The 27,888-nt window shown below is 35.9% G+C and overlaps 1 protein-coding gene and 1 long non-coding RNA gene across 5 annotated transcripts; one reads left to right on the top strand and one right to left on the bottom strand.

The window, feature by feature from the left end:
- The first annotated feature begins 45 nt into the window (after nt 1–45).
- Nucleotides 46–27,858, top strand: LOC128027634 (choline transporter-like protein 1). Of its 4 annotated transcripts, none has more exons than XM_052615403.1 (16): nt 56–312; nt 2,900–2,989; nt 4,456–4,598; nt 10,503–10,639; nt 12,903–12,996; nt 13,096–13,265; nt 13,660–13,749; nt 14,427–14,593; nt 14,680–14,866; nt 15,831–15,999; nt 16,814–16,970; nt 17,978–18,061; nt 18,168–18,305; nt 18,966–19,202; nt 21,667–21,771; nt 22,890–27,858. In XM_052615403.1, exons 1-16 carry the CDS (start codon nt 253–255, stop codon nt 22,911–22,913), a joined length of 2,052 nt encoding a protein of 683 aa, XP_052471363.1. In that variant the 5' UTR covers nt 56–252; the 3' UTR covers nt 22,914–27,858. The 4 variants fall into 4 exon arrangements, with proteins under 4 accessions (XP_052471362.1, XP_052471365.1, XP_052471363.1 ...); XM_052615404.1 differs by lacking the exon at nt 56–312 and adding an exon at nt 2,150–2,295; XM_052615402.1 differs by lacking the exon at nt 22,890–27,858 and having other exon boundaries at nt 46–312; nt 21,667–22,852.
- On the bottom strand, nt 1,729–2,316 carry LOC128027636 (uncharacterized). Its single transcript, XR_008186774.1, has 2 exons — nt 2,179–2,316; nt 1,729–2,069 (listed from the first exon to the last, which is right to left on the bottom strand). It is a non-coding gene; the product is annotated as an uncharacterized LOC128027636 (long non-coding RNA).
- Nucleotides 27,859–27,888: the final 30 nt, after the last annotated feature.

The raw sequence follows: 27,888 nt of genomic DNA, 5'->3' as shown, positions 1-27,888 counted from the left end.
TACAGTAATGATTTTCTCCGTCTTTTTATTCTCTCTTTCTTTCGTTCTCTTTTTTGTCACTATCGTTCTCCTTAACACACGCGCACACACACACTTACACGTACACAATATGTCACTATGTTCACTCTCTCCCTGGTACTACAGAGAACAATGGAACAATGCAGCTCTTCTGTGATCCAGGCTGGCGTCTCCGAGCTGAGGCTCTACTCCTCACAAGACTGAGCGCTGCTGTGATGCTGCACAGCGCCGAAGATGAGCGAGGTGAGACGGTCAACATCAAGCTCCTATCGGCCGAGGTCCAGCTGGATAAAGGTGGGTCATTTATCTTAATACGAATCAACAGACTGACGAGTTAAGAACAGGCAAAAAATAAAGGTCCGACTTCTAAAATTAAACAAAACAGAAGAGGATTTTCTGTTTTTGTCTGGTCTGTTTTTTCTCTCGTTTCTTCTTGAAGGAATGTCGGTCCCCATACACCGTAAAACAAATAGGGATTTACTTCTGATTCACTTGTTTACAATACAGAAATGTAATTAAAGTTAAGTAAAATGCAATTAAACTTACAAAGCTTGTTGTGACATTTTGACTGAACTTTTCTAAAGGCAGCAAGTAAACTTCAAATGTATATAAACTTTAAAACTTGATTAAATGTTTAAGTTTCAAGTTTGTTTGGTATAGCTATTGAATACTCTGAGAGAACTGTTTTCAGGAGTTCTTAAGCTGTTCTTATAGACACTATCAATTATTATGTAGTATTATTTCTAGTACTGTTTACTGAAAATCTCCAGTTAAAGTGTATGAGGAGTTTGGCTGGGAAGCGAATTCCTGTGTAAATGTGTGTGTTGTAGTGTAGTTTTTACAGTGACTAGCACACAGCGGTGACGCAGATTCCCAACAGGGTGGCGATGATGACCATATGGACTGACGTTTGTGCTTTTGTGCTGCTCGTAGTGGTCAACAAACAGTGACCATTTGATGCTGTTTTTATGAAAATCTGTAGGAATCTGTAGGGCCAAAAACGAATCTTTCTTAAAGGGATAGTTCACCCAGAAATGAAAATTTTGTCATAATTAACTTGCACATCCAAACCTGTGAGTTTGAGTAAATGATGACAAAATGTTCTTTTTTTGGGTTAACTAATCCTTTAAACTCTATCAATCTGGGATATTTCATGTATATATCACCAGAAGATAGTAATGTTAATGACAAAATAGATTATGAAGCTATAGCAACTTAAGTTTCCATCAGACATAAAATATTTACTACATTTTATTTATTGTCAGAGCAATATGTGTTTTTGTCACAGAATTAACATTTTTACCACATTTTCCATGATTTTTCTCATGACCTTTCCATGATTTGAAAGTGACAGGGTATTTAAAGCCCTGCTTGGGAATCTTAGGTTCTGACGGCACCCATTCACTTAAGAGAAACCACTGGTGAGCAAGTGAAGACACCACTATTTTTGGGGGGTGAACTATTACGTTATAGTATAATTTTTACGGATTAATTTTCTACTCATTTGTGATTACACTCACTCACATTTCAAAGCAACTATTTTCTGCAGTTTTTCCAAGTCTAGAAAAAACAATTGTAGTATTCCCTTATGTTTCCAATCTTCTGTGGGAACCTGTCATAGCTGGGAACCTGTTGGTTAAAACAGCAATTATCACTCTTAATTTATTTTGATGTTTTAGTGGTAGCTACTTAAAGTCAGAATTATTGACATAGTTTTGCAAAATCTTTTATTATTTCTTAAAAACAAGCAGTGAAGCGATTTTGTTTATAATGTGGTTGTTGACAAGACATTAAATACATATAAGTACAATTAAAACACTTGTTTTACCAAGCCCTATCTTTTAAACTGGATTTATTCTGGACCCATATTCCAGAATTCAACTGCAGCGGTTTAAACTTCCCGGGTTCCTCCAGCATCCCATCATTCAGCGCGCGTTCCGCCTCATCCAGCTCGTGCTGTGAATGGACGGCTGCCGTTCTTTTCCGGCTACACCTGCTCATCCCACCAGGAAGTGCTGGGCGATAAATCCTAAAGTAGTAATCCCTTTTACCTGGAGCGTAAGGAGAGAACAAACATTATTATGCAGTGTATCCGGGGAAAGCCCTCAGATTAGATTCATGCGATCGACGCGCACGATTAATGCAGGGTAAAAAACACACCGTCAACTCCCTGAAAGTGGGGTTTATTGTTTTCCTGCAGTGTAGCGTTTAGTTTTCTTTTTTTTTTTCTGCGGTCCTAACCTCACTCCGGCAATGGGATGCTGTGGAAGCGCAGAGGTAAGCGATGCTGCACGCGACAATACGCGACACAATGTATCGAATCTCGCCCGGATGTGTTGATACATTGTTACATTGTTGCTGGTGTTGTGATACATTGTTTCACGGCTGATCGCCTTTGACGGGCCAATGAAGTGCTGTACTGTCGCTTGCACTGCATGTAATCCTATTATTATGCCCTATGCGATTGCACATAACGAGGAATGCACTTGACTATGACAGTTATGTGATGATTTCGTCTTTGCATCAAGATACAAGCCGTTTTTTTTTGCACATCACCATAGGATAGTGTGTTAATAAACTCGTTAACAGACACTGCTGCCCTCTTACAACACACAGGTTACACAGAGGATAATATTTATATATGGATATCAATTGTGGTCGGTGCTTGTTATGTAAAATAGATTTTTGAATATGCATGTTTTGACAGGTTACATTTGCGAGGCCATATATGAAAGCAGTTTATCAATTGCAGCATGATTCTGTATTGCAGCTTCTAGTTATGTCAAGAAGAAATTGACTTATTTATTTTATCAGTTTATCTGTAATGTACAGGCATGCCATAGCATGGCTGAACATGAAGCATTGTGTCTTTGTTTTGCAGAGGCCAAAAAGAGAATGGAAACCTTTGGAGGACCGAAGCTGCACAGATCTGCCATGGTTCCTGTTATTTACGTTGTTCCTTGTGGGAATGGTAAGTCAAAAGTTCACTTTATTCATAATTGGTCAGTTTTGATATTCAGCAGTCAGATGTTATTAATGACATGTGTCAAGGGGAACGCTGTATAACTGTATTTCATATTCATGCATTTGTTTATTTATTATTTTTAAAATCAAGATAATGTACATGCATCACAAAATAAACCCAAGAGAGGTAAATCAGGACTGTGATGTGAAATAAATGTAGATTTTAGGATTCATTGACATTCTGTGGTCTTAGTGTGATTTAATTAAAGAAGTAAATGTGCTGTGTGTTTCAGAATGTTCTTACACATAAGCAGCTCATTATATGCTGGTGTTTGCAGCATCTTAGAGCGGCTTGGTTTGTAGTAAATGCTCTATGTGAAATCATTGGATTTGCAAAGACAACATGTAGCAACCATCTCCCCATACTTGTAATGATAAGCGCTTATCAACAAAATAGCAGCATTAAAAGGCTAAATAAATGTTTCATGGATTAATGTTTGAAAATGAAAAAATGACGGCATCCATAAATATTAATATTGTAATTTTATATTTGTGATATAAAATAAAATAATACTTTTTAAAAAATTTTTTTTTTACTTAAATTTTTTTTTTTTCATTTTTATATATTTATTTAGTAGTAGTAGTAGTAGTAGCAATTTATTATTAATGTTGCTATTATTGTTTTTATAGCTATTTTGAAATATAATTACTACATTTGTCAAATTATGCAGCCATACAAACAGGCACAGCAAACTTGGAAAAAAAATTATAAAAAAGGAAAAAAAAAATAAATAAAATGCAATTTTATTTTATTTTCCCAAAATCACGCAGCTCGAATTAAAGCCTATTTATTTATTTACTTAGTTAGTTAGGCATATAAAACAATATTCCACCATGCTAATTCATTCAATACTGTTTCTAGGATAGTGCAGAACCACCAAGCCTAAATATTTTAAGGCTCAGATTTTTTTGCTTGAAATTTCCCATTTTATAAATAGGGTTTTGTCACCTTGCTGAGGTTGTTGTAATCAGCCACGATGAGCGTCACTGAGTTTCTATTTCTGTGGTGTTTAAAAGGGTACTTCCACCCAGTGTGAAATCTCACTGCTCCAAAATTCTGTTCCAAATAACTATGTCGAAAACATTAAATATGTTCTGATTTGCTGTGACTGTATATGGTCTCAAAGCAGTTTTGCATTCAGCAAGAACAGACAAATTGCTTGTCACTGGAAAGAACATTAGACATTGTGTTAGTGTATGTCTCAACATACATGTCATGCAAGGAGGCTGATGTTTGCCAAATACAGAAACTGACAGGAATCTTTTGATTGAGCGGTGAATTTTTCTATAATTAGCTTTTTATGAACATTGTTAATTATTTGGCTTATGCTGCAAATACATTTTTTCCACATCTTTGCATGTAGTTTTTTTTTAAACATATTTTTCAAGATTTCTGTTAATTCTCTCTTTCAGGGTGGCATCTGTGGGTTTACCATCATGACTGGAGGGGCGGCGCGGCTCGTCTTCGGATATGACAGCTACGGTAACACGTGTGGCCAACGCAATGAGCCCATCGAAGGGGTCCGGCTGAGTGGTCTCGACCACACTGACAGAAAGTGAGTAAGCTTGCTTTTCATCCCTCTCTCACCCTTTTTTATACGCTCAGCCCGCTTGCACCATCACCAACACTCAATATTCCCTCCTCCTTAATCTCTGCTTTTAAACTCCCATTTTTCTGTCGTAAATGGTCAGTGGTGAAATCAGAGCGCTCCAGCTCCTTGCACTTTGATTATCACATCAATGCAAAAGTCAAACGGCTGGCGTTTCACCTCAAGATGGCTGAAGACTATCTGAGCTACACACACAAAGCCTTGAATAATTCAGTACAGGCCCTGAGGATGGGTACTGTCACAGTGTGCGGCCCTTAATGGGTACTAGCCTGCAGGAAAGAAAGGTATTGCAGGCCATTTCATTTGCAGCGCTGTCAAATGCCAGTTTTTGGCTCTTCGGTGTGGTTGAAATGAATTGTGCATAGCTTTTTAGAGATGGGTCTGAGATCTGACTCATCACAAGGCAGCGCGATTCATTCGGTGGAGTATTCACTGGCTTGTCAGAGCAGATGTGAACTCAATAATGGCTTGAAAATGTCTTGCCGGAGCTGTCAGAGAGAAACGGTTGCGCTGGGAGAAGGGTATGTGGTTTACCTATATGTTTAGGCTTCATATAAATGCAATTTTAAGTTGTTAAAGGAATAGTTCAGCCCAAAATTTTTATTCTGGCATTATTTACTCCCTATATCATTCCAAACCTGTTTGAATTTGTAATTTCTCTGTTTGAATCATGCAAATGTGTCACATGACTTTAAAATAAAAAAGAAATGTCTGAATGATCTTTGGCCCTATATTAATGATCTAATCATATGGTCTAAAGCGCACGGCGCAGGTGCACTCAGGCCGTGTCTGAATCCACTTTTGCTAGTTTAACATTTGGAAAACAGTTGCTGCATGGTCTAAACAGGTTGTCCCTATTCTCTTAATGAGTAATGGGTGTTTTTTGGGTGTTAAGTGCAATAAATAAATCAGAGTCTCATCTCCCATCCCCTTTAAAATTCAGTTGTGCTCGTGTCATGGCAGGTTCGCTGTTTAAAGGGCGGAATGTAAATTTTTAATTTAAATTTTTTTTGTGTGCTCCTGCGCATCTATGTGTGTGTAATAAGGGGAGTGTACATGCTTTGTGCACCTACCTATAGGCACATATTACTAATGCATTGTTTAAATAACAAAGAAGAAATATTGCGCCAGTCTATTTTCAGTTCCTTAAAATAGCAACGTGCCAACAATGCGCCTGAACACAGCTCTTTTTTTTAGACCAGCATGCCCATGGACACACAAATGGGCGCAAATTAATTTGCTATTTAAACAACGCGGTGCACGACATCTACACTACACTGTATAGTAGTAACTGTGTAGTAACTGCCGCTCCACCTGAAACAGTGTTGCCGCCGTTTGAAGCGACCCCAATACCAATAACGTGATATTTAGCCTCTAAAATGCGCATTTTGATGCAAGATGCAACGGTACATCTGCATCCCAACTCAAGCTCCTGTCCTAATGTGCGTTTCTATGAGACAAAACTTGTAATATTATTACATGTTTAGTATAGAAAAGCAATAAAAGATCAGAGAGAGTGTTTTCAGCCTTTTTTAATAATGGTGCCCTTTAAGGTAATGATTGAAGATTTTTATTTTATTTTATTTATTTATTTTTAAATAAATTAGTATATTTGTTCATGAAGAATTAAATTGTTCAAAAGTGACAGTAAAGGCAATTATAATGTAATAAAAAATATATCTTTCAAATAAATGTTGTTGTTTTGAACTTTCTATTCATGAAAGGATACTGGAATAAAATAAAAATATTAAGCAGAACAACTGCTTTAAACCTTGATAATGATAATAAATGTGTCTTGAGCAGCAAATCAGCATATTATAATGATTTCTTAAGGATCATGTGACACTGAAGACTGAAGTAATTATGCTGAAGATTCAGCTTTGTCATCACAGGAATAAATTAAATTTTAAAATATATTAAAATAGAAAATATATATTTTTAAATAATATATAATTAATTATCACAGTATTACATTTTTTTACTGCAGCCTTGGTGACCATAAGAGATTTTTTTTTTTTTTTTGCCAACCCCAAACTTACGAATGGCAGTGTATTTAAATAACATTTCTATCTACATTGATCATTTTGATATGTGTCTGTATTTCACAGTTCATGATGGTGGCAGTCTCCCCGCAGGACAATTTCCAAGTCACATTTGACATTAAATTGCTAATAAAACAACACACAGTTTGAATAGATAATTTTGTAGTTATAGCAAGAACGTTCTTTGCTGTCCAGCCATGATGAAAATAAAAGATTCAATTATAGCCTTTGTGGACAATAAAATGACATGTCAACTGCCCATTTGCAAAATCTTTTTTTTGTTGTTTTTTTGTGATTAGCTGATTTTGTTTTGTTTTACATTTAGATTTTTTTTTTTCATGAGGGTGATGTTGCCAGTGTGTGATTTAGTACTTGTCTAGGTGTTTGCTTCTATTACAACCATATAGCTCTGAGTAATTGCTTCATCTATTCATGTCATAAAAGAGATGGGTGTGTGAAATACCACCTAGAGTGAGATGTTCCTACAGGGGGCATGAGTGCTCATTTCTTGTCTTCCTTTTATTGAAGCTCAAAATACAGAAGCACTCTTATCATCCCTGAGCAGCACTACACTAACATCCATATCATTCTCTCTATACACACACACACACACACACACACACCTCTTCAAACTAGGCTATTTGGAAATACTTGTCTCTGCATACATTTTTGCAAACTCCAAAAGCATACCCATACAAACGAACTTATATCAGTTCAATGCATTTTTGGGCTCAATTTAACTCTACTAGCAAACACCAACAACTTTTATTCCTTTTACACACAAATTATGATTACATGAGCAGATTACTGATTAAGCAACACTGATAATAAACATGTTTTATATATTTTATTATAATTAATATGATCATTATTTTCTTTTTTTACATTTTGACATTTGAGTCATACTGTCATGTGTTTATGACTCATCTTTTCTTGACTTTATCAGCATTTTAATCCATCTTTTAGCCTAGATGACCTGGGAACTAAGGTTCACTTAACACTAGCACTACCGGAATTCTATAACTACTAGAACTGCCAATAGCGGTCATTTTGACTGTTCATTCCAGACAGCAGTGAATGTCATTTTTGTCATGTTATATTTACTTCAAAGCTTCTATGGTCATGTTTTATGAAAAATGTGGGGTAATTTAAGCATACATAATATAATATGTTCGTGATATTATTGTGTAAGAGCTACTAGACCTCCCACAAAAGTGCATGCCACAATTTGCTTTCCGCAATTTGTATCCGGCAAGCTGGAGATCAAAGTTTTTCACCGCAGTTAAAATGTTGTTTTTGAAAGTCAAAATGTCAAAAATATAAAATGAAGCAGAATATTTCGTTAGATAAAAACATATTGTGAATTTTGGAAATGATTACATCTGTCTTTATTCAATACATTTTGACTTTTGGAGTTTACAATGTTTTTGCATTATCGGAAATGTTTGGACCACACGAATCGGAAACAATTTTATGCAGCCTCTAATGAAATCTAGAATGAAAAAATAGTTCTGTTATATTAGGACAGATAATAAACTCTGAATCACTTTCAGAATCAGTGTCAGACGAACTGTCAAGAGGCCAAGAGACATCGCTCTCTGCTCCTCCATCAGACTCTGCATCATCAATGTTCTCAAGCAAGGATAAAACCTCAGTGACAGTCATTTTCTTTCTTGTTGCCATTTTGACGGTAAAGCTAAGTTTTAGCTTAGCAAAAGCATACAAAACTGCCAGAGAAAGGTTGCTAGGCAACAGCTACGCACATCTTTAACGGTGGGAAAAAGAGGAGATACAACGCCTGTAATATGTGCGGTCAAATTGACCGCTATGGCCATTCAAGGTAGAAATACTCAGAACGCTTTTGTGTTTTGTAATTTTAATAAAATAACAATGTTAAAATAAAATTTACATTAATTTAAGAAAAGTCATGGAACTGTAGTTATATGGGTTTTATTTCAACAAAGTTATTACATTGCAAATCTTTAAAACGGTCAAAATGACTGCCTTGGTAGTTCTAGTGTTAAAGTGGGAACTATGCCTTTTCAAAATTGAAATATACAGTCACAAAGAATTGTTCATTATTTATACCAATATCATGTACCACTGAGTCTAGTTTGGGCTCCTCCTCAATGCATTGTGTAAATGTTGTCATACACTATATATAAAGGTGTTTCACAATAATACTTCACACTTTCAGTCTGTTTTTCTTAATTAGTAAAATGCGATTTTACAAGGAGTTGAATCATAGACAGCAATAGCGCATAAATATAGCAAAATACTAATCTTTATAGTTATTTTTTCAGTTTGGAGCTCCGTTTTAGTTGTTGTAGTAAATCTACAGATTCACACTCTGTGTACCATATTGATATTACTATGATTACATGGAGCAATAATCAGCGCATTAGGTTTTCATGGCAATAATAATGCACAATAAACATTGTCAAAATGATCTCTCAAAGAAGGCTTTTATTTAGCATATCAAAGAGTGAATTACTGATCCACTGTTTTAAAACGGCCTTTTTTTGGGCTAAATGTCACACAGCAAGCAAAAATGCAGATTTACCATGCTTCAGCTTGTTACAAGTTTGATTTGATTCATTAATTTACTTACGATAACAATAGAAATGTATTTAAATGTATTATTAACTACATTATATGCATATTTACTTCTTATTTGAAATTATTTACTTATTACTTTATCAAAGATTTCGTATTTTAGTATCACGCGTCCATGCTGACAAGATGTTTGAATCACAACAGAAGAGAGGTTGGTACGCTATTTGAGTAATAGCTGGTAAAGGGAATTTAAGAATATTTGTAGTAATGGTTCTTAACCCTGTTCTGATGTAAATCAAATTGAGATGTAGAGTCAATTCCATTGACTCCTACTATGGCAGTCAACTCAGAAAACCTGAAATTGAACACCTTTACTAAACATACCACAGTACTGGATAAAGTTCATGCTGGAGGTGTAACTGTGTGTGTGAGGCGGACTGAGTTAGCAAGCTAATGTTGTTAACGGAGCAAAGTTCATCTGATTAATGCACTTAGCTTTTCACACTGTTGTCCATCAGGCTGGGTCAAGGTACAGTTTTTACGGTAATTATTTAATAATAAAATTTAAGTTTTGGTAAGAAACAAAAGACAAAAGCATAAAAAAAATCTTACCGACTCCAAATTTTTGAACAACAAAGTATGTCTAGGTAGTAAATTAAACCTTGGTTCTAAAACAAGAAAATCTATTTTTTTTTTTTTGATTAAGCCATTCCAGATGCCTGATATCTGAATAGTTTGCCTATCTGAATGCATTTTCTTCCAATACCTTGACATTATGCTAGCCTCAGGTCAGATCTGGGCTACGTTCTTACAGTAAACCCCTTCTTTAGCCAGGCTGTTTTGACAGGCTCTGTGCTAATGCTGAAGTGCTCTTTCCTCAAGTGCGTACGTCCCCTGCTACTGACAGTCTGTTTTTGTGCTGAACACACAAGACAATGGGTCCCTCGTCGCTGCGTGGGCGCCATGCCCACTTCACACCACATGAAAAGCTGAAGTAAAGCCATGGCCTCAGAGGAGGCTTGGCTCATAAACGAGCTCTCAGTTTCCCCTCTGCCAAAAAAACTGGGCTGAACAGTCCTGTGACAAAAAATATCTGCTGTTCAGAGTCGATCTTTATCACACAGTCCCACAGTGGTATCAGATCAGACTCCAGGAATTAAACAACATGCTTTGGTATTCCGTTTGTCATCAGATTTGAGGTTAGATACTCTTCCTGTCTTGGAAAAATTTGACTTTGTTGTTTTATTCACAGATTCGTCTTTTTCCTGGATCCATGCAACATAGACATCATTCAAAGGAAGATAAAGTCCATGGCGCTGTGCGTGTCACAATGTCCCACTGAGGAACTGGCGACTTACTTCGACCTCAAGAGGTTTGCCATGATGAATGGTGAGTCGTCAGCCAGCTAGCTATTGTGAGCATGTGACGTCATCATCACAGATATAATGGCATGACCTTGACTGGAAATCTACCCTTGAGAGAGACAAAGGTGTTTAACATATATATGGTTGTGACCACCATTGTGTGTTTTTTCACAGTGTTTCTTATACTCATGGGCTCTAACAAGAGCAACACACACACACACATAAACATACACATATGTTCCTGTTAGGCGCAGCTGGTAAGACCCGGTCAGGGTTGAACTAACTAAACAAAGATTCCTCTGACCCGTCTCGCTGTAGGGTCTCTGTTGTTTACAGTTCAGTCTTGCTGTCTATAGAGTTTGACACGTCCCATCTGACACCAAGGAAGAGTATGAATGACATTATTGTTTCCCTTGAGTTCAGCTGTGGTTTACGTGCATGTTCTCCTAAGAAAAAAAAAAAAAAAAAAAAAATATATATATATATATATATATATATATATATAATACATTTTTTAATTAATTGAATTAAAGTTAAAATAAATAAACATTTCCTGTAATTTTCATGTAAATAAATTAAAGATAAATAAAAAAGACAAAAACGACAAGGCAAGTAATATGTAAAAATACTAAAACTTAAACAAAAATTCTAATTAAAACATTAATAATGCAAAAATAACATTGCATTGACACACACGTTTGTTTTTGTGAAAAGTGGGGACATCCCATAGGCGTGTATATATATATTAGTGCTGTCAAAATTAGCGCGTTAACGCATTCGATTAATTTGAAATATTTAACACGTAAAAAAAAAAAAACAATGACTGTAACAGTGCGTAAATCAGACCTTTCTGTAACGCTAAAGTTAATAAGCTTAAACGAAAATAACGAAATAATTGTGTAGCGGAGTATTTTTTGTACACAGTGCCGCGAACTGTCAATCACTCCTGTACGCGTGCATCACTGTCCTCTTCGCAGCTGCAGCAACTTGCGCTCTCTCTCTTCATCAAGCTTTAAAACAAAAAGGGGACAAAAAGATCATATTGTCTTTGTGCATAGGCTATAGATTAATTAGATAAATGAATATCTAAATTTGTGCCTTGCCGTCTACAGTATTTTTTTAGAACTTAGAAAAAAGATGCTGCAGCCAATGAGCAGCCAGCGGGGGCTGCAGGACGACTCGATCTCCGCAAACAGTTTTTAATGTTTATCAGACAATAAATACTCAAGATTTTGCTTTAGTATAACTCACAACGAGTTTCACACACCTTCTCCGGCCACGTTGAGTTGTTGACACTTAACAGTGGGAAAAGCGACACATGCGCTATTCACTTGTATAACTTAAGGGTGAATGGGTAATGTAGTTTCTGCTCTGGGTGGGATGAATTAGGAAGCTTGCATTGTGAAGGGCGCTCTGAAAATCGGCAGTGCAGGTAAAAGATTAAAACCTCTATTAAAACAGATGTCCAAATGAGCGTACCGGTACGCTACAAGCACATTCTGGGCGCACGGAGAGGTGGCGGGTACGCTCAAGAGCTATATTTGGAAGTGGCGGTACTGAGTACCGGTGCGTACTGGCCCACTTAAAGCACTGGCAATGACTATACTTTGGAATTTTTTTGCAGTCCACTTAGAATTCAACATGGAAATCATTTTTGTTTTTAATTGGCATTGATTGTTTTGAAATTCAAATGGCACTTACATGCCTGTGTTTTTATTTCTGTAATAAATATGGCTTTCAAGCCAACAGTTAATTTGGAGGATATTGATGGTTTATTGCAGGTATGTTGTTTACATGAGAAAATCTGTGTTACAAGTTAAACAAAAATTCCAATAAACAATCATATTTTGAATTTAAATAGTTTCTTTGTCTTGAGTTTACATTAATTATTTACATTTTACATTTACATATCCAAAAAGTTTCAGTCTTTTAATTGCGATTAATCGCGATTAATTTAAAAAAATTGTGCGATTAATTAGTTAATTTTTTTTAATCGATTGACAGCACTAATATATATATATATATATATATATATATATATATATATATATATAATCACCATGAAGCATTACCTATTTTTGGATAATCCACTGAACAATACAGTATAGACTCCTTACTGGTGTTAACCTGACAGACCACCTTGGTCAACCTGGTTAGAGATGGTGGACCATCCTGATTAAGCTAGTCCAGTCAGAGCTCGTTTCATCTTCAGTTTATTGACCGTTTTGACCACCTTAGCATGACCTAGCATTATAGGGATGATGTTTAGTATTTTTCTTCCCTTTTAGGGTCTGAGCTTTGTTCTTATGAGTTACCCGGTCACAAGTACCCACAACTTCCCGAGCGCTTCGAAAAGTGTCCCAAACTTCCAGTACCAGAGAGGTATGAGAAACACTCATGATAAACAAACTCTCCCTGTAAAGCACAGCTCCTTTCTCTCTTGATCTGTCCTCTATCCTCTGGCCTTTTCTATCTCTGCAGCAAAGCTCTACCAGTGTTTAACCGCTGCACGCCGGTGGATATCTCCTGCTATGCTAAGTTTGCTGAAGCGGTGATCACGTTTGTCAGTGATAACAGCATGTTGAACAGGCTGATCGCCGGGGTTGCAGCCAGCAAAGAGATCATTGTTGGGCTGTGTCTGCTGGCGCTAGGTAACATCTACTCTCTCTGGAGGCTGCTGCTGCTGCTGAGGCTCATTTGATTCAGTTTTCTGATTATGTGTTTATCTAGAAAAACGGATAATTGAAATGGATAATTGCAGTTCTTGATATCCATATCAAATCAAAGCTAATTAAGTTCTACATTGTTATGCATTAACAAACAAGTATCTAAATCTAAGGCTCACCAATGTAATTATTGCATTATTCTGAGCCACTATCAGAAAAAGGCTGAAGTGTGTTGTCCTCTCTTTAAGATAACATGAAACAGCATTTGCACCACTTTTAAATTCCATAATGCAATGCATTTTGATTAGGATTAACTCCAGATTGTAGGTTAGTCTAGAGTCTTCCTCTAACAGCTGATCCTGTTTTGTGCATGCTGCAGTTTTGTCCATGATCCTCATGGTGATCATTCGTTACATCTCTGCTGTCCTGGTTTGGATCCTCACTGCACTGGTGGTTCTGGGTTCCCTGGGCAAGTCTGCTTTCTCTGCTCTTTTCTCACCTCCTTAGCTGAGAATGGCATCTGTTCTTTCTTCATTTGCATGTCCTATTCTTGAGTGCAAAATTGCACATTCTGATTAACTGAACAGCCACTTGTCAATACTTTTATTATATTTTTCTATTTTGCTTTGTTCTCTTTCTGTCTATATTATTGCTTCATTATTTTTATTTTTATTTTTTCTATTTTATTTTATTCTAAGTAATTTTATTTAGTTACTTTTTTATGATTTTTGTTTTAATTTTGTTTTATTTCTTTATTTCCTTTTTTAATTATCCATTTTGCTTTTTTTTACATATATATGTATTTTAAACTATATATATTTCTTGCCAGGTTTTAAAAGTAGTGAACAATTTTCTTAAACCGATATCTTAATATCATATATTGTAATATCTTGATGCCTGATTTTATTTCAGGAAAGAGATTCAGTTTAACAGTATAGATTTAGAATATCACTGTTCATATAATCATATTATATCAGCCAGACTATCAGCCAGAATTATTATTTGTCTGTTCCAAAGGAATGCACAGTAATTCAGTCCCACACAAAGTTGAATCATCATTAAAAGTGTTTTTTTTATTATTCTAGGCTTACACCTGTTTTTGGAGTGTTGAATGTGAATATGGTGTCTGTTCTTGTCTTTTCTCAGGAGGTACCAGCGTTCTGTGGTGGTTGTACATAGACTATAGAATGACAATGAATGAGACCATGACTAAAGATCTGATAGAAACAGAAGAACCCAATGATGGCATGAAGACCACCAAAGACCACGCTCAAGGACTGCTCATCTACGCTGTTTCAGCGACCGTGTTCACTGTAAGCTCTCAGAGAAATGAAAAATGAAATATGAAAGAGGTCTCGGCTGGTGTTTTTTGCTAATTACCATCTTTTTGCTCCCGCAGGGAATTTTGTTGCTTCTGATGTTGTTTATGAGGAAGAGGGTGGCTCTGACCATCGCCCTGTTTCACGTGGCGGGAAAAGTGTTTATCCACCTGCCGTTGTTGGTACTGTTGCCCTTCTGCACGTTCCTCGCTCTTTCTCTGTTTTGGGTCTACTGGATCATGGTCCTCCTCTTCCTCGGCACCACTGGTGAGATGTAGATTCCTGTTCCTCAGTTACAAACCCTTTTTTTGTTCCAAACTTTATTTCATAATTGTCTAACAAAGTCTGCCTTCAATTAGGGCTGCACGATATTGGGAAAAAATGACATTGCGATATTTTATTTTTCTGCAATATATATTGCGATATGAAATCTAATCAAATTTTTTTCTTACAAGCAAAAATGGGGTGATTAAACGACACATCGTGCAGCCCTACCTTCAATGCATGGAGAAAAACAGGATTAATTTTGTTTTTATTGAAGAAAGTCATAACATGGTGATGGGTAAATGGTGTCAGACTTCTCAGTATTTTAGTTCGAAATATCCCTTAAACAACTAACTTGAAATCTAATCCCACATTGTATAACGGATCTGCTTTTTGAGTGCAAAATAAACACGATGGTGCGGATTGATCAGATTTATGGAATAGTTTGGACATTTGAAGAACTTCTGTTTATTTATTTTGTTCTGTTTTATGTTGTTCTTTTTTGTTTTGTTGTTCTTTTATTATTTTATTCTCACAATATAGTCTGTGCCAGGTTTAAAACATATAAAAGAGTTCTCTATCCTAATACTGTACATCATAATGTTTTGATGAGCTGTTTCACATCAGAAGAGATCTTAAGTTTGGTATTTTTGCTTAGAAACCGACTAAGCAATCTATTATCACGCATTGTTTCTCCCTTAATTAAGTTTTGAATGTATTCTTTGAACTACAGATGTGCAAAAGGAAATATGAATATAATTTTAGGAATTGCTTTGCTTTGCTTTTTTTCCTTCTTCTCAGAAATAATGTGTACAGGTCTTAAAATAGTCTTCTTTTCAAGTCATTTTGTACAGAGAATGTAGGACATTTACATGCTGCAGCACGAATTAACCGACTTTGCTTGGGCATCTCGGTCTCATTTTAAATGTGTATAAATGTGCTACAGCTTGTACGCTCCTGTCCACAGGGAACCCGGAGAAAAATGAGGATACTGGCCTGGTTGAGTTCAGGCTCACAGGATCGCTGCAGTACATGACCTGGTACCATGCAGTGGGACTGATCTGGATCAGTGAGTTCATCCTGGCTTGTCAGCAGATGACCGTAGCCGGAGCTGTGGTAACCTACTACTTCACAAGGTGTGTATTTTTAGTGAATTTTAGTGAAAATGCTAGTTTCTAATATTTTTGGATTTTAAAATACTTCCTTCGATCACAGTTTAAAAAGCAGAGATGGCGAAAATTAAGTCATTTGTTGGTAGATTTTTTTTTTTTTTTTTTGAAGTTGTGGCACTTTTAGCATCTCTGTTTGCTTAAAAAAAAAATTTGCTGAAAATAGACTAGTCCAAGATGTAGATGAGTTAATTTTTTCATCAGAACAGATTTGGAGAAATTTAGCCTTACATCACTTGATCACCAGTGGATCCTCTGCAGTGAATGGGTGCCGTCAGAATAAGAGTCCATACAGCTGATAAAACATCACAAAAGTAATCCACACGACTCCAGATTATTAATTATTGTCTTGTGAAATGAAAAGCTAAGTTTGTTATAAATCCAGCAAGACATTTGAACTTTAAACTGTTGCTGCAGGCTAAAATATTTGTCCATGGATTATGGACCTTTTGCTTCACAAGACATTAGTTGATGGATTGGAGTTATGCGGATCACTTGTGCGTTATTGTGATGTTTTGATAAGCTGTTTTGACTCTCAATTTGACGGCACCCATTCACTGCAGAGGATCCATTGGTGATCTCCATTGGTTCTCCAAATTTGTTCTGATGAAGAAACAATCTCATCTATATCTTGTTAGGCCTGAGTACATTTTTTGCCCATTTTTATTTTTGGGTGAACTATAAGCCTATAATTCTATTTGTCTTCAACAAATAGAATTGTTCTTGAAATAGCTCACAGTTGCAGTAATATTTTGCAGTAATTTATTTCATATCCATCCAGGGACAAAACCAAACTCCCGGTGACACCCATCCTGTCATCAGTGCTACGGCTGGCGCGGTATCACCTGGGCACTGTGGCCAAGGGCTCCTTCATCATCACCCTTGTCAAGATCCCACGCCTCATTCTCATGTACATCCACAACCAACTCAAAGGAAAGGTAGGGAAGCAGCCCGCTTGACCTGTCCTTGGGCTGTTAAATCTAAATTGCAAATCTCTCTCGTTTCAAGAATCTCAACTGACGTCATGCATGTTTATTCTTATGGCATACAGTTTTCATTAGGACAGGAAAGTTCTAATGTGGTGTTTTTGGGACGATTACATTCACAAATAATTAGTAATATGACATTTTCTGGGAGTATTATGCTAGTATTAATATATGCTGAATATGGGTTTTGTATTTAAATGTTTTCATGGTTGATTGTGTTATTTTAGTATTATTAATATACTATTATAATTTTTGTTCATATTTTGAATTAATTTTATTTTTATAGTTTCTGTTTCTACTTTAGTAGTTAGTTTTTTTCAGTCTTTATTTTTTATATGTATTGTTTTTAGTTATTTAGTTCAAATAAAATGGGTTTCTTCTATTTTAATTGATGTTTATTTGGTTTCAAGTAATAAAAATCTTTCTTTTATGGTTTTAGTTTTAATTAACAATGATAATCCTGCGTGGATAATCCATTTTTGTTTTGTTTCTAAATTAAAAATTTTCTGTAGAATTGTTTACTAATAAATAATGCACAATAAAACCAGCTACAAAGTAAATGGGCTCAATTTTGACCTGCAGTTTTTACAAATAATACAATGGCTAAAAGCGGAAAAAATGTTGAATCGGCTTTTGCTTTTTGAATTAGCAGTTAGGTGAAAATGTTCTTCTAAATACTTCTTTTAGTATTATCTGGGTGTTTTGGGTGGGTGTCTTTTGAAGTTAATGCTAAGAGCTATTTATTACAGTCCTCTTAGGTTCCACTTAGGTGACGTATCATTTACTTGATATATGGCTGGGAATCTTGGGAATATAATGAACTCTAATAGATATCAGTGCCAGCTTTATAGAGGCAGATTTGGTGCATTAAGGAAGAGGTTGACAAATGTGCAACAGACATGCACAGTGGATAACGTTTGCCCTCGTTCTTATTCTGTTTCATGTTACACCCCCCATAGGAAAACGCTTGTGCACGCTGCATGCTGAAGACCTGTATCTGCTGTCTGTGGTGTCTGGAGAAGTGCCTCAATTATTTGAATCAGGTAGGTTAATCGATTGATAACTCGTACTGTGCAAACTGAGGTAGGAATTGTAGCTTAATGGATGTTCTTTTTGTGTGGTATATTACATTTTGCAACCTGTTTCTAGAATGCATATGCGGCGACGGCCATAAACAGCACCAATTTCTGCACCTCGGCCCGTGATGCCTTCATGATCCTGGTGGAAAACGCTCTTAGGGTAGCGACCATCAACACCGTTGGAGATTTTGTTCTCTTCCTGGGCAAGGTAAAGGACAGATGACTTTTGATGGTCATCAAGCATTTAAAGAATTATAAAGGCAGCCAGCTAAACTGTTGTGTAGTGAAGTTTTGTTTTGCACGTTGACATACGCTACTGTTCAAACTTGGGGTCAGTAAGATTTTATATTTATGTTTTACCTCACCAAGTCTGCATTTATTTGATAAAAATACAGTAAAAAAAATAGTAATACTGTGAAATATTATTTCAGTTTAAAAAAACCATGAAAAAAGTGGCATGACTCTTTTCATAATTTATAATAATAAATGTTTCTTGAGCAGCAAATCAGCTATTAGAATGATTTCTGAAGAATCATGGGACAGTGAAGACTGGAGTAATTATGCTGAAAATTCAACTTTGCCATCACAGAAATAAATTACATTTTTAAAAAATAATTTAATAGTTCATAGGGAAATTAAAATGTTGTCATTAATTATTGACCCTCACGTCGTTCCAAACCCGTAAGAACTTTGTTTATCTTCGGAACACAAATTAAGATATTTTTGATGAAATCCGAGAGCTTTCTAACTCTGCAATGACAGCAGCATTTTTGTACTTGCTAAACCTAATAATTAGCTCAAATAATAACACTTAATAATGCATAATGCAATATAATAAAAACGCATTTGCATATTTTCCCCCATGCAGATCCTGATCGTGACGTGCACTGCGTTCGCTGGGGTGTTAGCGCTGAACTATCAGAGAGATTACACAGAGTGGATCCTTCCGCTCATCATCGTGTGTCTGTTTGCGTTCCTGGTGGCACACTGCTTCCTGTCCATCTTCGAGATCGTGGTGGACGTGCTCTTCCTCTGCTTTGCCATCGACACCAAATACAACAACGGCACACCTGGGAGGGAGTTCTACATGGACAAGGCCCTGATGGTGAGTCACCGCTGAAGAAATTCTCTCCTTCTGTCTGCTGTTGGATCAGAACACCATAAATAGTCTCACTGTTGAGAGCACACTTGCCATCTGAGTCACGTTTCTGTTTTGAGTTGTAGCTTCGTTCGTTCTTTTGAATGCAGGCTCACTGCTGCCCTGGATATGTTAATATTTTAAGATTCAGATGGTGTCCCAGATATTCTCTTTGGGCAACTTTCAACTTTTGTTTTGAAAAGCTTATTGATTTCTCAAGGGGAAAAAACTCACACAAGGCTTTTTTTTTTCTTTAATGCACTCTTATAAAGCTGCTTTCTACTTTTCACATAGTCAGCCAAATCATGTAGCCAACAGCTTTGAGAAATCTAAAGAGAAGACTTGAGCCTTGAGGTGCTGCACAGAATCCCAACCCCTCAGAAATGCAAAGTCATTAGCAGTAAAGGTGGGAACATGTCATCTGCTTTCTTTCTCAGAGCTGCTTTGGTAAAAAAAATATCTGTTCAGTCTGCAGTTACTGACACCATTTCAGCACATTTTTGTTTCTGGTGGGAAAGCTGTTTTCCATCTGCATTCTGGGGAACTGCACTAGTCTGCTTGAAAATGGTCTTCTGATCTAAGGGGCCATTTAAACAACAACATTTTCAGCCAAAAACAGGACACTTTTTATGCATTTTGCCTGTTCATTTACACGACAACGGCGTTTTGGGGGACTGAAAACTCATACTTTTGAAAACGGGTTTCTAAGTGCAAGTGCATGCTTAAAAAGCCAATGTTATAATTTCCGTGTAAAGACCCAATACAGGAATATTTGAAAATGGTGACATCATGCGCATTCCTAGTATGCGTTAGGCATGTAGACATGCGCATTAAATGTCAATTTTAAAGACAAGCATGAACAAACATACACAACATTGGCGGAGTATGTGGTACTGTAGTTGCCGCACAAGAGTTTGCTAACGCTTCTTCAGCAATGTGTGGATTTACGTCACCAATATTACAACCAACATCATATACAACATATAGACCAACGCTACTTTTGCGTCATCGAAGGTTAACGCCCCTTTTTGGGGGAAAACAAATGGATTCCCCTGATACAGAACTCGCTCTAATTTTTTGATAGCAAAAATGGCAGAAACATACACACTCTCTTTGCCGGCCGAGGAACGTGAGAGGTATTTAATGAAGCTCCTGGATACGGTGTTTACAGAGGTTTCGCTTTGAAATGGTCGAAAACTAGATTAATAACCCCACGCAGTGGCCAAATATGGACATCTAACGTTATATACAATTATCTCGTGGAAGAGAAGTAGCCTACTTTTGTCATTAACATACTCACAGTATGATAAACTTGACGATGAGGCCATGTCAAGAGGAGTCGGTGGTTTACTTGGATCATATTTCACTTGATTTAAGCTATTGACAGTTTTGTTGTAGTTAGAAATACGAAGCTGCTAGCAGCTACGTGATTAACGTTAGCTCTCATTAGGCACGCTACCTTGGCTGTTAACTGATTTTAAGTTTCAAATGTTCGCAGGCTAGGACTAAACAATATAACCATTATACAATATCTGTTTGTAATTGTGTCTGACAGGCCTGTACACATCAGAAACAATGAAAAACAAAAGGTCCCTGGAGCGAGTTCTGTTTCAGGAATCCGTTTGTTTTCCCCCAAAAGGGGGCGTTAACCTTCGATGACGCCAAAGTAGCGTTGGTCTATAATCATCACTTCCCTACAGGTATTGTTTACTAAGATGCTGACAAAATCAACTACTGGCCTGGCATATGTAATAGTGTTTTTGGTCATTTTCACGGACATGTGTAAACGTAAATCGTTTTGAAAATGTCATGTATACGTGAACATTTTTAAAACCACTATGGAAAAACTTTTACTTTTGTTTTTTTTGCGTACATCGTTGTTGTGTAAATGTAGCCTAAGAAATGTTGAATAGAATTTGCAATTGTTATGAAAGCGATCTTTCATTAGTTGTGGAAGTGGTCTGGTTTGGTGACATTTATTTTGCGAAGTCATCATTCCATTATGGAAAAGTGGAAATGATTCGGTTAACAGAGAAAACTATACTAAAAACTGATTTTTCGAAGTTGTAATAACACAAAGATATTGGTGTATGTTTCACAAGAAAATACTGTTTCTACTTCTGTCTGTATAACGCCTGTTTTCACTGTCATAAAAACGGGCTGATGACTTCCTTGTTTTATGAAGTCCCTCCTTCAGAAATACATCACGAGTTCTGATTGGGCCAGCGGTTCCTGTGTTGTGATTCGACAGCAGCTGAGCGCACACTGCCCTCCTGATAATGCGATTGGACTAGTTTTGGAGTAGTTTTGAGAAGCAAGTGGGCAGGAGCATGTTCTGGAGTGGGGTTTCAGACTGTGACTATGTGATAACAGCCTCTAGGCAGCAGCTGTACTGGACTGTAGTTTGATGTATTTCTTTCCTCTCCTGCAGGAGTTTGTGGAGAACAGCAGGAGGTCAATGGCAATGGAAGAGCGGGGGCGCAGCAAGCGCGCCCGTCCCAAGGAAGATGTAGAGTTGACTGAGGCTAAGGCCATGGTGAGTGGTGACGGGGAGGTAGCTGGGGCGGAGTGGCAGACCTTGCAGGAGTTCCACCTGTACTACCTGCTGCTGTGTGTGCTGCTGGACTGGGTCCTGTCCGAACACACACTGGTGCTCTGCTTCACACAAGACATGATCATCTTCCTGTCTGTCTGCCTGCCCACCTCCACCCTCTTCTTCCTGGTCACACTGCTCCAGAACAATCCGGTGGCTGCTGCTGCATGCTGACTAATGCTTCCTCACCTCCTTCATCCATCTATCACTTCATCTGTCCATTCTATGCATTGCACTAACAGAGCACGAACATCTGTGGATTATCTTTTTTTTTAATCTTGTTTTTCATTCCATTCTTGCTTCTTCTTTTTTACTGACTGTCTTTAACTCATACGGCAGCTATAAACTGTACTTATACATCCGTTGCCTTACAATCACCATGTTGCTATTTGGAGGAAAGATAATTGAATCTGCCAAGCTGGAAAAACCAGAGGAGTAGAGGAAAGGAAAGACTTAATCTCTCACAGTGAGACAGTTAGCATTACTCTCGGCTTTCTGGATAAACCATGGCAATCGAAATGATTCCTGGGTCAGTATGAACAGCTTGTTTAGTAGCAGAAGATTAGGACTGACTGTATATGGGTTGTTGACATAAAATGTTAATCATTTCTGTGTGATTATATAAATAATTGTTTTATGGCAACTACAAATGGATGCGTTCAGTTATCCACTGTAATTATGACTGTAATTTCACTCAGCGGTCGGCTGTAGGAGGCTATAAATTCGCAGAAATATACAAAACTACATGCAGTTGCTTTAGAAGTTCATGGTCATTTTAAAAGCTTACCATATACTCTCCATGTTCCTGACATTCTGTTATTATAAATAGTGTTGATGTGTTTTAGGGGTGAGAATCTAGTTTCCATCGTAACACCTTCTCTATATGCATGGCTTCTCACACCTGCTTTTTGCAATGCCATTTTATGATTTTTAACCCATTTTTTGGCATTCTGCTGCTTGAAATTGCTAAAGTGCAGGAAGTCCTTCAGATCCAGAGCAGTTGATTGGTTGTTGGTTTGTCTGGGAGTAAATGAGACTAATAACGTGTTTCTTTCCTGTAGGCTCCCGGGACAAGCTCTGCTTGACCAAAATCAGCCCATGGAACTTTTTAAAGACATTCCAAAATGTTTATTTTTACCAATGTGTAACATGTTTACTATGGTTTCACTCCAGGGAATACAATATTTTAATAAGAAACTGTAAAAAAAAACATGAAATAACAATGTAATGAAGCACTTTATATTGGAGCGCTGCATATTTTAAAAAGCCTGATGCATTTTTCGTAGTGATGTCCTTTTTATAAGACTAAAAATACCCAGTTGCCATCTAGTGAAACACAGTATTAATAATGTTTAGAATCACTGGTTTTATTATGTCCGTTTTTCATAAGAAACGTTTAGTTTTAGTTGGTTTTCTTTGTGTTTATGAGAAACCCACATACTGCAGTGCAGCACTTTTTATTTCATTTAATTCAAATAATGAAGCATCAACGCTTTTTATTTCTTAGTTTTTAGAAAAGAAAAAAAAAACTGCTAGTTTGTGTTATTTGACTAAAATAATGTTACCATGCCTGAAAATGAGGGCCTTGTCTTTGCATTTCACTTGTGTGTGAAAAGGTTGGTTGGTTGGTTTCCCTCCAATGGTGGTGATTTTTAGTTTGTGATAAAACTGTAAGTCAGATTTCCCTGCTGGGACTGTTAGTGCTGAAAGAAACTGCGTCTGGTTATCTTAAACTGGGAGGAAGACATTAATGGTTTCTGACTACAATCCACAGTTGCTGTAACTATTAGTATGAGTGACATTACAACAAAAAGCACATACAAACAACAACAACAAAAATAACTGGTCAGTTACACTACAGTTTTTTATGTTTTTGGACGTAGTCTCTTATGCTCACCAAGATCAAAAATATAATAGAAACTGTAATATTGTGATTTATTACAATTTAAAAGAACTGTTTTCTATTTAAATATCTTTAAAAAAAAAAGTTTATTTGTATGATGTCAAAGCTGAATTTTCAGCGTAATTAGTTTTCAATGTCACAAGATCCTTCAGAAATCATTCGAATGTGCTGATTTGATGCTCAAGAAACATTTCTTTTTATCATCAATTTTAAAACCAGTTGTGCTGCTTAATATTATTATTTTTTCTTTTTTGGTGGAAACCTTGATACTTTTTTTTTTTTTCTCAAGCTTCTTGACTGATGAATAAAAAGTTCAAAAGAACAGCATTTATACATTTTTTTAATTAATATTTATTTTTTCTTACCCAAACATTTTGTATAGGAATGTATCATGGTTTCTACACAAATATGAAGCGGCTAAAACTGTTCCTAACATTAATAATACTAAGAGAAGTTTCTTGAGCACCAGATCAGTATGTTCTGGAGAATCAAGTGACACTGAAGACTGGAGTCAAGATGCTGAAAATTCAGCTTTCCATCACAGGAATACATTCAGCAATATTTTACAGGATTACTGTTTTTAATTTATTTTTGATCAAATAAATGCAACCTTGGTGAGCATGAGAGAATAAATTAAACAAATATAAAGCTGTAATAATTCCAAATGTTTGATGTGTAAATAGAAATGGTTCATTAGCTTCAGAGCTAACTCAAAACACAAGGCTACTCCTGTTCATAAATCAGCAGCAGGGCAATTCTGGTGCTGCGATGTGGCTTGGACACTGTCTTCAGTTGTTAAAGAAACATGACTTTGCCTCACTTGACAGAAATTGAGTCCATGAGCATCCATGATGTTAATCCACATTTTAAAGCGCTGAGCTCTCCTTGGGTGCAATTCTTCATCCAACCTGTAGGTGGGCTGAATGGCGAAAAGTTGCCTTTTCTTTTTGGATAGATATGTACTAATGTTTTCTTTTACATAATTGTCTTTACAGCACAACATTTTAGAATTGAATTTGTTCTGTTTTGCTTTAATTCTTTGCAACCAGTGGACATTTTGGTCTTTAAGCTAGTGAGACTTCTAGGGCCACCGACTTTTATATCCGAATCAAACTTAAGTCTTCCTACTCATGCAAAGCATCTTGAAAGGAAACATTGTTTTATTTTTTTGCTAGATAGTACTGTGGGAGAGGAGAGTCACATGAAACTTGCATTTTGCCTTAACCAACTGAGTGAATGTCGCCCCCTGCTGGATCATATAGACGTGTTGAGTGCAGCACAAGACTCAAAACAGAAACAGCTCATAAGCCTTAAACAGATCTAACCATTCACAATAACGTAACCCATCAAATGCCTGAACATGGTATTCACGGCCGAGGAGAATATATATAATTTATTAATGCACAGAGGAATCTGCCGTCTATTGGTTTTTGTTTTCTAACAAATGTCAGGTTTAGCAAAAAATGTTTGTGATGTGTGCAGGTTTTGTATGGATGTTTTGAAATGTTACATATTGATAAATACTGACTGAGGAATTTAGTTTTTCTTTATCATTTTTATTTTATGTTTTCTTGTCTTGCATTGGAGGGAAATGTTGTGAATTGTCTTATGAGAAATTAAATTTTTTGTTGTTGTTGTTTTTTGGGTGGGTTCAGAAATGAACACCGTGTACCTATGAGATATTAAGAAGCATGAATTAAAAAAATCTTGAGATGTAACATTTTCCACCCAAAACTTATGCTGAAAGCATGTTAAATATTGCACTAAGATGGCATACATTAAACACAGAGATGAATTAATGATAGCTGTAAAACATTTATAGTTCAAATAGTCTGATAGCGCATTCAATATAGAGATGTTTCATAAATGACTTCTCTGTCAGCAAAATTGTCTTTTAAATGGTTGGTGTTGCAGTTTCTGTTCCGCAAACCACAGTTTTATCAGGTAACATATACACTTGATGACTGAACAAGTAGGTGGTGTTTAAAGATGAATGGAGGAACTTGCCTTTTAGAGTGAATCTCACAAAAACATGTTATCCCAAAAAAAAAAAAAAAAAGGATTTTGCCTAAAAAAAAATCTGAACCATTAAGATTGTTTGTAATTGTGACATTATTTTCATGAGGAATTGAAGAGAAATTTGCTCAATTTTCATTATTGTAATGCATCTGTATGTTTTATATATATATATATATATATACAGTACAGACCAAAGTTTTGGAAACATTACTATTTTTAATGTTTTTGAAAGAAGTTTCTTCTGCTCATCAAGCCTGCATTTATTTGATCAAAAATACAGAAAGAAATGTAATATTGTGATAAATTATTACAATTTAAAATAATTATTTTTAAATTTATTATACTTTATTTCTGTGATGCAAAGCTGAATTTTTAGGATCATTATCACATGATCCTTTAGAAATCATTCTAATATGATGATTCATTATCAAAGTTGGAAACAGTTCTGCTGCTTAATATTTTTCCAGAACATGTGAAACTTTTTTAGGATACTTTGATGAATAAAAAGTAAAAAAAAAAATAATAATAATAATAAAAAAGAAGCTACGTTTTTAAAATATAAATGTTTTGTAATAAATATATACACTACTGGTCAGTAATTTGGGGTCAGTAATTTTTTTTTTTTTTTTAATAAATGCAGTTCTTTTTAGCCTTTTATTCATCAAATATATTAGACAGCAGAACTGTTTCCAACACTCATAATAAATCAGAATATTAGAATGATTTCTAAATGATCATGTGATAGACTGGATGTTACATGTGACACTGAAGGCTGGAGTAATGATGCTGAAAATTCAGCTTTGCATCACAGGAATAAATTATTTTATTTTAAGTATATTCAAATAGAAAACTATTATTTTAAGTTGTAATAATAATTCACAATATTATTGTTTTATCTTTATTTTTGATCAAATAAATGCAGGCTTCATGGGCAGAAGAAACTTCTTTCAAAAACATTACATTTTTTGGCTATTATTACTATAAATATTTTTGTATAATGTAACAGTATGTTATTTCATTTAACAGCATTAAAATTAAATACAATTAAAACAAATAATATATTCCACACAGTACACATACAGTACAATACAGTAATGATGATTGGGAGAATTGTACTTTTTTAACAATAATGTTGTCAGTGCAAAAAAAAAAATGTTTTGTTTATGCACAAACAGGTTTTGTGAGATACATCTTATGATGCTGAACTAAGATCAGTTTTTTGGACTTGATAAGTGAACTTAGGGATTTGGACCGGAAAACTGACCTTATAATGGGCATTTACTGCCTGAAGTGTTTATTTTATTTTATTTTTTATTTATTTTTATAAATGGACTCGAGTGTCATTATCACTGGAACAGGATCTTTTCAGCCTCAGACAGTGGCTTTGGCTCACAACTTCGCTTTATATTGCCAAATGTGCACAAAAACAAATGTAAGTAGTGCACAAACTCTTTTTTTTATGGTTGAAAACCGGTGAGCTTTTTTTTTTTGTTCACAGCCTTTTTCTTCTTCCTCTAAATCACTAAAAGCATCTCAGTAACAGCCGTGACATCTCTTAGTCCTGTAAGTGTTTATTAGAAAGAGACAGACAAGCTGTGCTTAGAGGCAAGTAAACCCATAACCGCTGTATACACACACACACACACACACACACACACACACACACACACACACACACTACCTGCATGCTCCTGACCTGAGATATTTCTAACTCTTTAAAACGATGAGCCATTTTTGTAGGAACGTGAACTGTTTGGCATTAGAATACATGTGACTTAACACTGATAGAACAATAGCTTTATTATTCGATAAGCAACTGTTTATTTTATTTTTTCGAGATGAGATTGTGAGTGTATTTCTCCTCTTCATTCTGGAAATCTGTGCTTCTGTTCACACGGGGAATAGGCCGATTCTGTTATCAGATACAGTCATGGATAGGCAATACATCAGTTTACTCCTCTGGTGTGATATTAGCTATTAGCTCTTACCTGCAGTAAAGTTGTTTGTAACATTAAACTAAGTTTTTGTTGATTCGTTTGATTTTTATATTTATGATTTCATATGTATCCTGTTTTTTAAAGTAATAAAATGGAGGGGAAAAAGGACAATGTTTCTTCAGATGTGTCCGCAATAAGATT

Source organism: Carassius gibelio, chromosome A14 (genome assembly GCF_023724105.1).
Source record: "Carassius gibelio isolate Cgi1373 ecotype wild population from Czech Republic chromosome A14, carGib1.2-hapl.c, whole genome shotgun sequence".
Taxonomy (NCBI): Eukaryota; Metazoa; Chordata; class Actinopteri; order Cypriniformes; family Cyprinidae; genus Carassius; species Carassius gibelio.
The sequence above is the reverse complement of the archived record's forward strand: the minus strand, read 5'-3'. Positions and strand labels throughout refer to the sequence as shown.

Coding starts and splice junctions, on each gene's coding strand:
- LOC128027634 (XM_052615402.1), top strand. CDS start 253: ATGAGCGAGGTGAGACGGTCAACATCAAGCTCCTATCGGCCGAGGTCC. Junction 10,640..12,902: donor GAGGTTTGCCATGATGAATG/GTGAGTCGTCAG, acceptor CTTCCCTTTTAG/GGTCTGAGCTTTGTTCTTAT. Junction 14,594..14,679: donor TTTCAGCGACCGTGTTCACT/GTAAGCTCTCAG, acceptor TTGCTCCCGCAG/GGAATTTTGTTGCTTCTGAT.